General features: G+C 46.1%; 1 protein-coding gene across 3 annotated transcripts in view; it reads left to right on the top strand.

The window, feature by feature from the left end:
• The first annotated feature begins 2,729 nt into the window (after positions 1–2,729).
• LRRC9 (leucine rich repeat containing 9) overlaps positions 2,730–16,418 on the top strand; it is a 77,265-nt gene continuing 63,576 nt past the window's right edge. For 2 of the 3 annotated variants that reach the window (XM_081858414.1, XM_081858412.1), the window contains exons 1-7: positions 2,730–2,799; positions 4,024–4,113; positions 5,712–5,806; positions 8,888–9,106; positions 9,417–9,557; positions 12,180–12,243; positions 15,959–16,029. In XM_081858414.1, the coding sequence (XP_081714540.1) occupies positions 5,750–5,806; positions 8,888–9,106; positions 9,417–9,557; positions 12,180–12,243; positions 15,959–16,029 (552 nt within the window). In that variant the 5' untranslated portion in view covers positions 2,730–2,799; positions 4,024–4,113; positions 5,712–5,749. The remainder of the gene's footprint in view (positions 2,800–4,023; positions 4,114–5,711; positions 5,807–8,887; positions 9,107–9,416; positions 9,558–12,179; positions 12,244–15,958; positions 16,030–16,418) is intronic. The other variant, XM_081858413.1, reaches the window with a different exon arrangement.

The raw sequence follows: 16,418 nt of genomic DNA on the forward strand, positions 1-16,418 counted from the left end.
ATGCTTACACCTAAGTGTCCAGAACTTGCCTCGGAAAGGATATTGTGGAGTTGGAAAAGATTCAGGAAAGGGCAACCAAAATCAATCAAGGGGATGAAGTGAGGAACGGTCATAGCAGCTGGGACCTTTTAATGGTGGGGAGGGGAGGAGATGTATAAAAGGGGGACATGATAGAGGTGTGTAAGATGTTGCATGGGGTGAATAAAGTGGGCAGAGAGACATTTTTCTTCATAATACAGTGGTACCTTGTCTCTCAATCTGTTCTGGAAGTCCATTCCAAAACCAAAGCGTTCCAAAACCAAGGTACACTTTCCCATAGAAATTAATGCAACATGGATTAATCCATTCCAGACTTTTAAAAACAACCCCTAAAACAGCAATTTAACTTGAATTTTACTATCTAACAAGACCACTGATCCGTAAAATGAAAGCAATAAACAATGTACTGCAGTCACAATCAATCAACTGGTAGCTGAACTGGGTTCCACACAGTCACAAAAACAAAACAAAAAAGCTGCAAAAACAAAAACGCAAAATAAACAGCAAAAACAGACAGACCTCAGCGTAACACTCAAAATGGAAGTGTGGCACTCAAATCGGAAGCATAAAACTCAAAATAGAGCCTGTTCGGCTTCTGAAAAAAGTCCACAAACCTTAACACTTCTGGGTTCGTAGTGTTTGGGTTCCAAGTTGTTTGAGTACCAAGGCGTTCGAGAACCAAGGTACCACTGTGCTGCAATTCAGGACCATCTCATGAAGCAGGATGTTGCAAGATTCAGGACAGACAGAATTAAATGTGTGCTGTGTGAAGAAGTATTTTAAGAATGGAATTTGCTCCCATGGCAGGCAGTGATGAGCGCCAACCTGGACACCTGTAAACGAGGATGGCACAAATTCATGGAGGAGAATAAGGCTGTCTGTGACTGTCAGAAGCAGTATGGAAGGTGCAAGGCTGGCAAAGGCTGACACTGCTGGCTTCAGTTCTTATCACTTTATCCTCTTTGTAAACCACTTTAGAGTTTTGTGGTTTATTCTTAACCACCAATTTTATGCAACAAAAATAAAATGGGGGGAAATTGCCAAAGGCTGCCTGAGATTTTATCGAAGTAAAAAAAGGTAAAGGACCCCTGACAGTTAAGTCTAGTTGCAGATGACTCTGGGATTGCGGCACTCATCTTGCTTTACAGGCTGAGGGAGCCGGTGTTTGTCCACAGACAGAGCAGTGCACGTCCGCTTCTGGTGAACCAGAGCAGTGCACGGAAACACTGTTTACCTTCCCGCCGGAGTGGTACCTATTTATCTACTTGTACTTCAATGTGCTTTCGAACTGGTAGGTTGGCAGGAGCTGGGACTGGGCAACGGGAGCTCACCCCATCGCAGGGATTTGAACTGCCGACCTTCTGATCGGCAAGCCCAAGTATTTGGGGTTTTTTTTGTTTTTTATGGCTGTTTTTAGCAAGTCTTGCTTTTGTTTGGAAGCTGCCTTGAGTCCCATAGGGGGGAAAGACGGTGTATAAACAAATAAAAATATACTAAATAAGATCATTAAGTTTGCAGATGATACAACGGTGGTTGGTTTAATCACAGCTGGAGAGGGGGAGGCGGCCTGTAGGAAGGAATTTGAGCAGTTGGGGGAGTGGTGCAGGAAAAACAACTTACTCCTTAACTTAAAGAAAACAAAAGAGATTATTGTGGACTTTAGGAAATGTAAATTGAATATTCAGCCACTTATTATTGAGAGAAAGTGTGTGGAACAGGTCTCGGTGTTTCGATTTCTGGGAATGGAGTTGAGAGATGACCTAACCTGGGGAGAAAACAGTAAAGACCTGATGAAGAGAGCACAGCAGAGATTATATTTTCTGAGAATCCTCTGGAAAAATAATCTCAAAGGACCTGTTGATGGCATTTTACCATTGTACTGCTGAGAGTGTATTAACTTACGGTCTGTGTGTGTGGTTTGGGAACTGCATGGCCAGGGAAAAAAACAATGCTGTCCAGGGTTGTAAAGATTGCGGAGAGAATAATTGGGTGCACTCTTCCCACCTTGGATCAAATCTATGCCTCCAGGTGTCATAAGAAAGCTGCAGAGATAGCGCAGAATAGTGCACACCCCGGAAATTATCTCTTTCAACTTCTGCGTTCTGGAAGAAGGTACAGGGTTATAAAGACCAGGACTAGCCGCCTGAGAAACAGTTTCTATCCAAATGCGATTTTGGTTTTAAACGCAGTATAAGGTAGTCTCCATGGGAGTATATTGTATTTAATTATGTGGTATCAGAGTTTTTAGGGGGCTAACGAGGCTGGGATAGCAGGCTTGTTGGTTTCTGAATGTCTGATTTAGATTTTTTCAATTTCATTGTTCTGTATGGGACAATGACAATAAAGAGTATCCTCTCGTATCGTAAATAATTATTTTTATTTTACCCGTGAGCAAAACACGAAACAAACAACCCCCATTGCAACCTGCCTGCCTTTCCTTCCTAATGAACCTGCTCCAGACCTTCAAACCCACCCGCCCCGGAACACCTGTCCCATCGGACTCAGGTATGACCGCGCCCATTCGGGCGAGCGCGGCGAGCGAGGTTGAATGGAAGCTCCTCCCCGCCGCTCCATTCATTCCTTCCAGTCTGTGCGTGGAACCCTGTGACGCCACACACGCCCCTGCCTCCCTGTCGACGCTGGTTGGCTGTTGCTAGGCAGCGGGCGAGGAGAGAGGAGGAGCGTTGCCTAGGCGACGGTAGGCCCCGCTCACGATACACATCCCGGCCTGGCTTCAGCCAGCATCTCTCGGGGCTCCAGGTAGGTTGAGCGGCCGCCAGGGAGGAGGAGTGGGTTACCTGCCGTTGCTAGGCAACTGCCTTGCGCCTCCTTCCTCCCCCATATCTGGCACCCCGCCCGAGAGAGGGAAGGGACTGACCTCGCTGTTACCCTCTTTCTATTTCCCCTTCCCATGGGGTAGCTGCGTGGTACATCTTCTTCCTTGCCTTATGCAAAGAGGGGTTGCTTCTCCCCACAACTTAGGAGAGCATGCATGAAGTCTCTTACCCCGGATTAGTTCTGCAAATTTTCTGTTTCCTTCACGTGTTGTGAACTTCCGATACAGGGCAGCGTACAGATGTAATAAATAAGTAAAACAAACTTTAAAATATCTACTCGGCAGCAAGCCCTATTGATTTCAGTGGATGTTACTCCCGGGTAAGTGGGGTTAGGATTGCAGCTGTTGTAGAAAAAAAGGTGGACATTTTTCCTGCACTTTGGGGGGAAGGGTTTTTTTTTAGTGACCCCTGAAACCGGATTTCCACACCTGTGTCCATACCTCGTTTTATATCTCTTGCTGCCTTTCCATGGTTGTAACTGTGCTTAAGGTGGCTTAAACTGCGCAGAAAGCTTTACATAAATACAAGCGTAACTAGTAATAAACAATAAAGAAAACGCATTGAAAAGCACACAACCAAACGGAACCATTTCCATGTAAGTCGTAACAGATTTAAAAATAAAGGTACAAGAAGAGAAAAAAACACATCAAAAAGTACCCAAGGCAGGGAGCAGGTTTTCCAGGACTCGCAGTCAAGATGGGATTTAGTTTGCTGCTTAAAAGAATTTGTAATGGCCTTATAAAATATAAAACAAAACCCTCAGGTTTGAGGTGGCTGGAAGGAGGCGGAAGGGGACGGAATGAATGGAGATTGTGACCCTGTCAGTGATTGTAAGTGTGGAATCATAATATATTGTTAAGGAATGCTCCTTTGTTTTGGATTGTTTAATGGGAGTTCTTTTGGAATATTGTTGTTTTAAAGTTCTTCCCAGGTTTGCCATATACTGCAAATTTTAGCGTTATTAATAATAGTGATAACATACAGCCTTGGGGGTGTGTCACTGTTATTTCTGTATTGCAGATTTCTTTGTTAGGGGGCAAGGGAAAATAGTTGTGTGCCCGAGGTCACCAGGTGATTTTGTGTGGGACATTTCAGTGAGGATTTTTTTCATCTCACATCCTTGGACACTGTACTATGTGTTTCACAGTGTCTTCGAATCCACTGGAAGCAAACGGGAAGGAAATATAGGGCCTTCTCTGTGGCAGCTCCTAAACTGTGCAACTCCCTCCCCAAAGAGGTATGTCTGACACCTTAGAGAATTGTAGAACTGGAAGGAGCCCAAGGGTAATCTAGTCTAACATTCTTATGCTGTTTTTTGTTCCCCATGGTCCCCAAAGTTGTGAATAGTTGGAATATAATGAAAAAACAGTAAAACACAATGCAAATAGTCAAAATCTCCATATATGCGCGCACACATCTAAATATTTAACAGTGAGGAGGATACACATAATAGCCTAGTTATTGGAGGATACACATAATAGCCTAGTTAAAAGCTGTATGAAAATACAGCAATGGAAGAGGCAGATGCACTTTATGAGGTGGAGAATTCCAGAGGTTGCTATGGAGTCTTGCATATTCATTTATTTTAACTATTGTTTATATGGATTACTAGGGACGCGGGTGGCGCTGTGGGTTAAACCACAAAGCCTAGGACTTGCCAATCAGAAGGTTGGTGGTTCGAATCCCCGCAGCGGAGTGAGCTCCCGTTGTTTGGTCCCTGCACCTGCCAACCTAGTAGTTCGAAAGCATGTCAGAGTGCAAGTAGATAAATAGGTACCACTCCGGTGGGAAGGTAAATGGCGTTTCCGTGCGCTGCTCTGGTTCGCCAGAAGTGGCTTAGTCATGCTGGCCACATGACCCGGAAGCTGTTTGCGGACAAACGCCGGCTCCCTCAGCCTATAGAGCGAGATGAGCGCACAACCCCAGAGTCGGTCACGACTGGACCTAATGGTCAGGGGTCCCTTTACCTTTTTATATGGATTACTATTTAAAAAACGGAGGGGGGAGCCATGTGCTTTAAATGAATGGTGCATTTGTGACCTTAGACTGAGGAAATGGAATAGGGCGGAAAGGTTAACACCGCCCCCTCCTACCTCTGCCTGATCCAATTTGAGTGGCCCTGCAGCTCTTTCCAACTAAATGTAGAAATACCAGGAGATTCAGTGGAAATGGTTCATCTGTTTGGTGCCTGCAGAAGCTGGCCCAGCTTCCTCTGCCCCAGAGGCTCCTCTCTCCAGATGCAAATAGGAGTGGTGTGGCAATATATACTACATGGTCCTTCCCCTCCCCCTCTACCATCTCCCGCACCACCCCGGGGATGGGAAAGCTGGGAATCAACTCTCCACATGAACAGAGCTCCCTGCATGTTGAAAGGTAGCTGCTTGGTCCTCTCTGACACTTGTAGGATGCCTGGAAATCACCCCCCATCCCCTGGGTGCACTCAGGTGAAGCAGAACCACAGGACTTGTGGAAGTTTGAGCCGCAACCGTTCCGTTCCCCTCCCAGTTATTCTTCCACACTGATTCCCCACTGTTTTTGAATCACAGCATCTGAAATTGGAGCTGAGAACACATGAACTGGCGCAAAATCGAATGGGACAGGAGGGGAGGGGAGATTCTCCCCCTTGTCCCCACTTTTGTGTTATCTAAGGAAACAGGCATTCCCAAACCTGAAATACATAATTTTTCTCTTGGTTCTGTAGCCTGTTTCATGTGGGCCTATCAAGGTGATGGCTCTGGAAGTTAGCATTGTCGAACACTGTTTTTCCCATTCTAAGATCAGTGGCTTTGACATTTATGTGTCAGCAGATAATTATTTTGCTGTTCTCTTGTCTAGATCCTGTGCTATGACCATTAAGCTGCAATGCTCAGAAGATGATCCAAAGTGATAATCAAAACCAGATTCCTTCCGATGAAATAGTTAAAGAGCTGGTAACTCTTTGATTTATTATTGTAATTGATTGCATAGTTGATCGTATTTTATTTGACTGTGTTTCTTTTCTGAATGTGATTGAGGTCCAGGGTACCTTGACCTTCCTGATACAGGGCTGCCTTCAGATGTCTTCACGGCGTGTAATGCCTTGAGAGAAAATATTATGAAAATGATATATAGGTGGTACATGACCCCAGTCAAGCTTGCAAAAATTAACCACTTGTCAGATAACAAATGTTGGAAATGCAAAGAGAATGAAGGTTCATTCTTTCACCTCTGGTGGACATGCCCAAGGATTAAGGCTTTCTGGGAAATGATATATAACGAAATGAAGAAGATGTTTAAATACACTTTCCTGAAGAAACCAGAGGCCTTCCTCCTGGGCATGGTTAGTCATGTGGTGTTAAAGAAGGATAGAACTTTGTTTTTATATGCTACAACAGCAGCAAGGATTCTCATTGCAAAGTATTGGAAGACATCAGACTTACCAACCCTGGAAGAATGGCAGATGAAGATGACAGATTATATGGGACTTGCAGAGATGACGGGCAGAATCCGAGACCAGGAGAAAGAGACAGTGGAAGAAGATTGGAAGAAATTTAAGGACTATCTTAATAAATACTATAAGATTAAGGAATGTTAGATTGACGCGGATTTAAAAATATGGTGGTTTTCAGAGATATTAGAGTATGAAAAGAAATGGAATTTGTTAAAAAAAAAATGGGAAATAAGGGAATGGAGTTGCTGACGGGATAATGAAATTAGAATACAAAACGGTGAGGTATGAGGAAGTCGGGGAAATTAGGTTGAGAAAATAATTTTTGGAATTATACTTGTTGTTTTTTGTTTGTGTTTGTCTTTATTGTAATTGTTTTGTATTGGTAAAATTCAATAAATATTATTCAAAACAAAAACAAAAACAGATGTCTTCTAAAAGTTATATAGTTCTTTATCTCCTTGACATCCACAGGGAAGGTGCCACTACCGAGAAGGCCCTCTGCCTGGTTCCCTGTAACTTTGCTTCTTGCAATGAGGGAAACAGCAGAAGACCCTCAGAGGAGGACCTCTGTCCAGGCTAAGCGCTGGGGGTGGAGATGCTCCTTCAGGTATACTGGGCCAAGGCCATTTAGGACTTCAAAGGCCAGCACCAACACTTTGAATTGTGCTTGGAAGCATACCGGGAACCAGTGAAGATTCTTTAGGACTGCTGTTATATGGTCCCAGTGGCCACTCCCGGTCACCAGTCTAGCTGCTGCATTCTGGATTAGTTATAGTTTCCAAGTCACCTTCAAAGGTAGCCCCACATAGAGCACATTGCAGTAGTCCAAACGGGAGATAACCAGAGCATGCACCACTCTGGCAAGACGGTCTGTGGGCAGGAAGGCACAAGCTAGGGAACAGGATGCTCCTTCCTATGGAGGTTTATGTGTGTTCAGTAGGTGGCAACACATGCCCCAAAAATTGTACCTAAAAGATGGAGAGCCAATTTGACAGAAGCTGCCTGTGATAGCCACTCAATACTGCCCACTCTTATAAACAGTGTAAACTCACACCAGCCCTGTGTGAAGAAGTCCTCTTACATTGCACTGTTGGGATGGCCCATCACATGGGAATTTTTTCGTGTCTCTGTGTGTGTTTGTGGTCTCCAAGGAAGGTGCGAAAGGTCCTCACAAATGACTCCCCTAGAATTAAGCACAGCAGTGGTTTGGGTTAAATTCAGCCTTAGCTGCTAATTCCCACCAGACTCTATCCGTCTGACACACAAGGTTTGTGAACAGCTGAAGTGCATCATGGGAGAAAGATGGCAGAACCTCACTTGCTGCTCACACAATTAAGGGGCTACTAAGCCTTCTGATTGTCTCCACTTCTGGGGAAAAGTGTCTGAGATGCTTAAGAGCGGTGGGAGGTCATTTGTGATCACATTATATTAATTGTTTGTATACTGCCCTTCATCCGTAGATCTTAGGGCAGTTCACCATGATATTCTGATGTGTGAAGGCCAGGTTGGGCTGCCCGTGACCAATCCTAGCATAAAAGACCAGAAAGCTAGATGGCTTCAGAGCTTCCTGCCCTTAGTTACTGATTAGGCTATAATGGGTAGCTGTTGTAAGTTTGTTGTGATCAGAAGAAAAGTTGGCACCTCCCTTTCCATGGAGGCCCAGGTTGCAGCCACAGCAAAGGTGGCATTTTTCCATCTCTGCCGTATCAAGCAGTTGGTCCCTTACCTTTCTCGCCCTGATCTGGCCACAGTGATCCATGCGACGGTCACCTCCAGGCTTGATTATTGTAACTCGCTCTATGCGGGGCTGCCCTTGAAGCTGACCCAGAAACTCCAGCAGGTGCAGAATGCCACGGCGAGACTCCTTACGGGGTCCTCGCTGCGAGATCACATTCATCCAGTGCTTTAAAAGCTGCACTGGCTCCTGGTGGAGTACAGGGTCAGGTTTAAGGTGCTGGTTTTGACCTATGCGGCCTAGGACCCTTGTACCTACAGGACCGCCTCTCCTGGTATGCCACGCGGAGGACCTTAAGGTCCACAAATAACAACACTTTGGAGGTCCTGAGCCGCAAGGTGGTTAGATTGGTCTCAACTAGGGCCAAGGCCTTTTCAGTACTGGCCCTGACTTGGTGGAATGCTCTGTCACAAGAGACTAGGGCCCTGCAGGATTTGACATCTTTCTGCAGGGCCTGCAAGACGGAGCTGTTCCGCCTGGCCTTTGTTTGGACTCAGTCTGACCCTTATGTTTCCCTCCCCTTATGGTTTTGATTTATGGCTACTACTAAAATGAGGCTGCATTTTAAATTGTATCTTAATCCGTATTTTAACTGTTTTTTTTCTTTTTCTATTATGTTTTATTGTGATTTTATTGGTGTTAGCCGCCCTGAGCCTGGTTCTGGCTGGGGAGGGCAGGGTATAAATAAAATTTATTATTATTATTATTATTATTATTATTATTATTATTATTATTATTAAACATAGCCAAAGACAGAAATGACACATTTTGGCATGTGCTTGACTTAACATCACGTAGAAGGAGGTCAATAACAGTGGTTGTGTGTCTCTCTCTCTCTCCTTCCAGTGTACCTGTAATGGACTGTCTTATGACAGAATTGACCTAGAGGGATCTTCGGTGAGGAGCCTGGAGATGTTTTTCTCTGGCTACCCCAGAATAGTAGGCCTGTCGCATTTCCCCAATTTAACGAGGCTGGTTCTCGTCAGACAGGCCATCCAAGAGATTTCTGACCTGCAGTATTGCCTGGTACTTAAAGAGCTATGGGTGGCCGAATGCTGCTTGACAGTAAGTGGGCTTAATAGGCTTTTATTTTAGCCTTTTATTTTCCAGTGGGCAAGGAAGGGTGGATGGGCCCTTGACCAGCTGGCTTTCCCTCTCATTTTGAAGCCCAGGAGTGTGTGCGGGGTGGGGGGGTGAAAGCGGTAAGGGAACTGAGTTTCCTAGAAAAGAGCACGTCTGATTGGCTGGCTGGAACATCTTCTGTGGGCCTGCAAATGGTGGGATTTCCCCCGACAAGGTAATTTTACTCAAGTGTGCACTTTTCTCCCTTTTTTCGGCTGGTGCTTAAAACTGACTCACGCTCCCTTCTTTTCAGAAGATCGATGGTTTGCAAAGATGTGCTTTGTTGCAAAAGCTTTACCTCTATTGCAACATGATTTCAACGATTGAGAATCTGGAGAAGCTAACAAAGCTGGAACTTGTTTGGCTTAATGGGAACCAGATTAGAGAAATAGAGGTGAGCCTGAGGTTTTGCTTGTTTGTTTTGGCCATTCATTCCTGTCTGACTCTTCTGGTTGGGGCAGGACAATTTGTGCATGTTATCACAGTGATGCCACAAGCACCTTCGAACAAGTGTCCTTGAGAGCCAGTGCAGTAGAATGTTTAGAGTTTGGACCGGGACCAGGGAGACCAGCGTTCAAATCCTCACTCGGCTTTGAAGATCACTTGGGCCAGTCACTGCCTCTAGACCTACCACACAGGGTTGTAAGGATTAAATGAGGAAGGAGGGAGCCCCGAACACTAGGGGTGGGTGATACCTGGTTTCCAACATCACAATATATTACCACCTGAACATTGTGATATATTGATATATCACAATGTCTGAAATAAGGGTGGAATTACATAGCGGTGGAGAGCAGGGCTGGGCTATACGTGCTTTTCAACTTCGCGATAGATCACCAGCTAAACATTGTGATATACTGATAAATCACAATGTCTGATATAAGGATGGAGCTCTGTAGAGGCTTTGGTTGGCTTCACGGTTTCCCCCACATTGTGATATTTGCATAGTACACTTGCCCACAGCATATATTTCCAGGTCAAAAATTATGAAACTAATATCACGATATGGACTTCAAACCGGTTTTGGACGATATATTGAGAAATCACTCATCCCCTAATGCACACCATCTTGAGCTCCTTGGACGAAAAGAAGGGATATAAATCCAATAAATTAAATTCAGTAGTACAGGGATGGCCCAGCCAACATTCATCTCCTGTGTCCTGTTTGCCCAGGTAGTGCTGAGAAGCTTCAGTTCAGTTGTGGGTGTGCTAAATGATCAGGAACTTGCTGAGCAAAATATGTAACAGCTGCATATGGTCCCTACATAGCAATGCAATCTTGGCTAGACACAGAACAGTCGAAAGCACTGAGCCTCTTGGACTTGCCGATCAGAAGATTGGCGGTTTGAATCCCTGTGACACGGTGAGCTCCCGTTGCTCGGTTCCAGCTCCTGTAAACCTTGCAGTTCAAAAGCACATCAAAGTGCAAGTAGATAAATAGGTACTGCTCTGGCGGGAAGGTAAACGGTGTTTCCGTGCGCTGATCTGGTCTTGGTGTTCCATTGCTCCAGAAGTGGCTTAGTCCTGCTGGCCACATGACCCAGAAAAACTGTCTGCAGACAAACACTGGCTCCCTCGGCCTGTAAAGCGAGATGAGCGCCGCAACCCCAGAATCATTCGCGACTGGACTTAATTGTCAGGGGTCCTTTACATTTACCTTTTTACTCTTGAGAGAGGCTTTGTCTCATTTCTCCCACTGTCATCTTTGGGTCAGACAAGCTTTCCAGGTTTTTGAAATACCAGACCTGCTTAACAGAGGCAGAAGCTTGGGCGTGTGTATATTACAAACCTCAATCTTGTTTTCAATTCTTGGGGGCTCGGGAATGGAGAAATCCATGGTCTATGTTCGGTCAGTGTGGGGGAAAAGCACACCCCGAGAGAATGTTTTTCACTTAGGGACTGCGGCCATGTAGTTTACAGACTCTCAGGGTACGGTCTGAAGGCACATGGAGGCACCACTTTGCTGAAGCTAAGGAGTCCTGGGTCTGGTTTGTGTTTTGGATGAGCAGCTTTCCATGAACCACAAATAGATCGCCTTAGGTTCCATGATGGAAGAAAAGGTGCCATATAAATGCAAGGTGTAATATAAATGCAATATAATCACATACACAGTTACCTTGGAGTAAGTCCCATTCAGCGGAATGGTGCTTACTTCTGAGGTCGGCGGTTCCAGACCCTGTGACGGGGCGAGCTCCCGTTGCTCTGTCCCAGCTCCTGCCAGCCTAGCAGTTTGAACGCACACCAGTGCAAGTAGATAAATAGGTACTGCTGCGGCGGGAAGGTAAACAGTGGTTGCGTGTGCTCTGGTTTCCGTCCTGGTGTTTCTGTTGCGCCAGAAGCAGTTTAGTCCTGCTGGCCACATGACCCAGAAAGCTGTCAGTGGACAAACGCCGGCTCCCTCGGCCTGAAAGCGAGATGAGCGCTGCAACCCCATAGCTGTCTTTGACTGGACTTAGCCATTCAGCTGATTTTTTAAAATTGGCATTCTGGCTTTCCAGAGAACCCAGTGAACAGTGATTCAGTAGCAGGGGGAGACTATGAGCCTATAACTGAGGATTCTCACACCCCGGAATCGTTTAAGGAAAACCATTAGACTAAATTTAAGCCCAAGAAACTGCCCAAGATTGTTGAGCACTAGTGAAGAGATAGAGAACAACCTAAACTCTTTGTTTTCCCTCTGAAAGTTGTTATCAAAGAGTCATGTGGCACCGTAAAGGCTTAAGATATTTGTTATCGATAAGCTTTTCTGGGCTGGAGCCCAGTTGCTAGTTTTCGAAGTGCCACAGAATGTATTTATCACAGCATATTAGATGTGCAGTTTGATGTTAACATTTCTAAAAGCGTTTGTTCTGCTAACGTAAGTTGGCACATGTCATGTCTGAAGAACTAAACTTGATTGATTAAAAACCTCATCATTCCGTGATCAGCACTGTCACCCGACGGGAATAACCCTGCATTTATTAAAGCTTTGAGGTATTCCGTGACCCTGAAGTCTGTTCCTTACAAATGTTCACAGGGGCTGAGTACGCTGCAGAAGTTGAAGGATGTCAATCTCGCGGGGAATTTAATTGGCAAGATTGGTAGGTGATGCTTTTAAAATGTCGAGTCACGTTTCTGCACAGCTGTTTTCAAAATTCCATATACGTAGTTGTGGAAAGTATAGAGGACAAGTCTTGGGGCGGGAATGTGGGCAGTTTTCTAAATGATACTGGGGGAGAAGAGGAAAACTGCTGTGCCCTAGAGCCATTGTGGAGAAGGAACTGGCAAACCACTCCAGTATTTTGCCAAGAAAACTCCATGGACATAAAAAATGGACATAAAAAAAGGAGAAGCTTTGAGAAGAAAGTGAGAGTTTCCAAGGCATGCTCTGGTTCACGGGGTCATGGAGAGCCGAACATGACTAAGACAACTTGTTGTTGTTGATGTTTAGTCGTTTAGTCGTGTCCAACTCTTCGTGACCCCATGGACCAGAGCACGCCAGGCACTCCTGTCTTCCACTGCCTCCCGCAGTTTGGTCAAACACATGCTGGTAGCTTTGAGAACACTGTCCCACCATCTTGTCCTCTGTCGTCCCCTTCTCCTTGTGCCCTCCATCTTTCCCAGCATCAGGGTCTTTTCCAGGGAGTCTTCTCTTCTCATGAGGTGGCCAAAGTATTGGAGCCTCAGCTTCAGGATCTGTCCTTCCAGTGAGCACTCAGGGCTGATTTCCTTCAGAATGGATTGGTTTGATCTTCTTGCAGTCCACGGGACTCTCAAGAGTCTCCTCCAGCACCATAATTCAAAAGCATCAATTCTTCGGCGTTCAGCCTTCTTTATGGTCCAGCTCTCACTTCCATACATCACTACTGGGAAAACCATGGCGTTAACTAGACAGACCTTTATTGGCAAGGTGATGTCTCTGCTTTTTAAGACGCTGTCTAGGTTTGCCATTGCCTTTCTCCCAAGGAGCAGGCGTCTTTTAATTTCGTGACTGCTGTCACCATCTGCAGTGATCATGGAGCCCAAGAAAGTAAAATCTCTCAGACTAAGACAACTAAAGAACAACAAAAAGAGCCATTGAGGAAAGGGCAAGAAGAGACTGGGGACTCCCCAAAGCCCACTCAGCAGTTTCTGCACCGACATTTGCTGCTAAGGCTAAAGGTGGAATGCATGTGCCTTGTTTTTGTGTGGCAAGGTCCCAGACCCTCCCAGGAAGTGGAATAAAGACACATGAAACAGTATTTTAGGTTAATGGGTGGAAAAGGCCACAACTTTATTGGTTACAGAATGTGAGTGGTATTGGCTTAGGCATTGGAAACCGCACGTCTATATCTGACTCCTGACCATCTGCAGGAGTCTTGGAAGGGTTGACCCCCAGAAGGGGGAGCCCTGCCGATGCACATCAACTAGGAACTCCCCCAGGGTCACCGCTAGGGGACGTGCCATGGCCCTAGCCCCCCGTCTGGGGCTTCAGACGGGACCATGCCACTTGGATTCATTTAATGGAATACCCTTGAAATAGGAGGGGTAGGTGATGGTCACTACCTCCCCTCCCCTTCAACCTAATACTCCAATGCCTAACCGCCAAACCTTACAAAGTTGTGACAAATTGCTACGAGGAAATGCTCCTGCCAACCTAGCAGTTCGAAAGCACGTCAAAGTGCAAGTAGATAAATAGGTACCGCTCTGGCGGGAAGGTAAACGGCGTTTCCGTGTGCTGCTCTGGTTTGCCAGAAGCGGCTCAGTCATGCTGGCCACATGACACGGAAGCTGTACGGCAGCTCCCTTGGCCAGTAAAGTGAGATGAGCGCCGCAACCCCAGAGTCGGCCATGACTGGACCTAATGGTCAGGGGTCCCATTACCTTTAGGCGAAAAACCAAATGGCCGATGCTAATTTGCCAAGTGGAAAAAATTCCTGTCAGGCCCCTGTTAAAAAACAGGTGACCAACCGAAGCCCATAGCAAGGTCAGGAGATAAAGAACCTAACCTAAGGGAGGGGGAGCGGGAGAACTGTCTGAGCAGGGAGAAAAGGGACATGTCCTCGGCCGTGGGCAGTTTAAATAGCCCGTGCCACACCCCCGGACCGTCTGGATTGGACAGCCTTGGGTTGACGCAGCCGAGGACCAACCAATTGTGCAGGGGCTATCCTGCCCCATACGTGTGGGGAGGGCTTGCTCCCAGCCCACAACGTCATCTCCCCAGGGACGGGAAATGGCTTTGTTTTAGTGTATATGGTCTTTAAAGGGCTGCATAATACTCTTCTGAATTCTTCTTACCAAACGTTGCTGGACTCCTGCCTCTCATCGGCTCTAGTCAAATTGGCCACAGGATGGGAGTTTTAGTTCAACAACACCCAGCTCCCCACCCCTGCCTTAGAAGAATGAGAAGCTGGCGCATTCTCCGTCCCAGCGGAAATAACAGGAGGGATGTTGTTTCTCAAACTGGATATGAAAAGAAAGTTGCGTAGTTCACACTCCTTCTGCTTTGCATCTGTCAAGGCTTCGGAAGTGTCTGTGGGTTGTTCTGCCCTGGTCTTGGTGGCCCCTTGAAGACTCACAACTGCCTTATGGCATAAGACATTTTATGGATGAGAGTCCACTTTATATGGTAATATGGTGTGATCCTCAGCTGCAGGTTCTGAGGAGTGCACTTAAATGCATCCTGCAAACCGTCCTGAGACCTGCAGGTATAGGGCAGTATATGAATTCGGTAAATAAACGAATCAAATTAAAAAATACATCCAATATAGAGGATTCTGGTCCATGAAAGCTTTATGTAATAATTTGTGAGTCTTTAATCTGCAATAAGGGACGCGGGTGGCGCTGTGGGTTAAACCACAGATCCTAGGACTTGCTGATCAGAAGGTCAGCAGTTCGAATCCCTGTGACGGGTGAGCTCTCGTTGCTCGGTCCCTGCTCCTGCCAACCTAGCAGTTCAAAAGCACATCAAAGTGCAAGTAGATAAATAGGTACCGCTCTGGCGGGAAGGTAAACATCCTTTCCGTGCATTGCTCTGGTTCGCCGGAAGCGGCTTAGTCATGCTGGCCACATGACCAATAAAGCGAGATGAGCGCTGCAACCCCAGAGTTGGTCACGACTGGACCTAATGGTCAGGGGTCCCTTTACCTTTACCTAATCTGCAACAAGACTCGTTTGCCATGCGGCAACATGGGCAAACACAGCTACTCTTCCCGGCGCAGGATGTGGGAGTCGCACATACATCAGGCATGCACCTGATACCAAAGTGGCCTGGATATAAGCTGCACCTGCAAATAAACTGCACCTTTAAAATTCAAGGCTTATTTCCCAGCACTACCACCCCAAGCCGGTGCCAGGGGAGGCTTGGGAGCAGCGGGCGGGTGGTGCGCCACTGCCCCACGCTCCCAGGCTGCTTCCTTGGGAGGTGGAGAGCAGTAAGGTCGCAAATATAAGCCACACTTTAACTTTTCAGGGCCCAAATTTGGAAAAAAGTGCAGCTTATGTTCAGGCCAATATGATAGATATTGTTCCAGTGCATCGGCACAGGCCTTTCCGTAGGGCAGATCCACACCCTACAGCTAAAGTGCCTCTCTTCTCCCAAAGAATCCTGGGAACTGTAGTTCCACGCTCACGAAGCTACAGTGCCCAGCATCCTTGACAGACTACAATTCCCAGGATTCTTTGGGGGAAGCCATTGGTGTGGCATGTGCTTTAAATGGATGGTGTTGATCTGCCCATATTACAATTGGCTGAGAGTCCTTGGAATGCAGCTAGGAAGAGAGTGCAGGAACAGGAAGAATCCCTGTCACACGTGATTTTCTTCTTCTTCTTTTTTAGGATATCGCTTGGATCCCAGTGCAAATATAGAAAAATTAAATCTGTCTGGCAACCGAATATCATCCTTTAAGGTCTGTGCTGGATTCTGGCTGCCAGGGCTCATGGTGCTCAGGCTAAATCCCTGCCTACTTACTTTATTTATTTATGTACTGCATGTATGCCATTTCTGTCCTGCCCCTTCCTCCCGAAAGAGCCCAGGGCAGCAAACATCAACATGTTTAAAAAATAAAATTTAAACTAAAAAATAAGATTTAAACTAAAAAATAAAATTTAAACTAAAATCAAAAGATATTTTAGCCGTAAAAAAAATACCATAGTTTTCGCTCCAAAACACGCACTTTTTTGCTCCTAGAAAGTAAGGGAAAATGCCTGTGCGTGTTACGGAGCGAATGCACGGATTGGAACTATGGCTGCCGTCAGTCAAGCAAAGCGGGAGCCGCTTACACACTCTACGAGGCTC

This window comes from Podarcis erhardii (genome assembly GCF_964252035.2).
Source record: "Podarcis erhardii genome assembly, chromosome: 1".
NCBI classification, from domain to species: domain Eukaryota; kingdom Metazoa; phylum Chordata; class Lepidosauria; order Squamata; family Lacertidae; genus Podarcis; species Podarcis erhardii.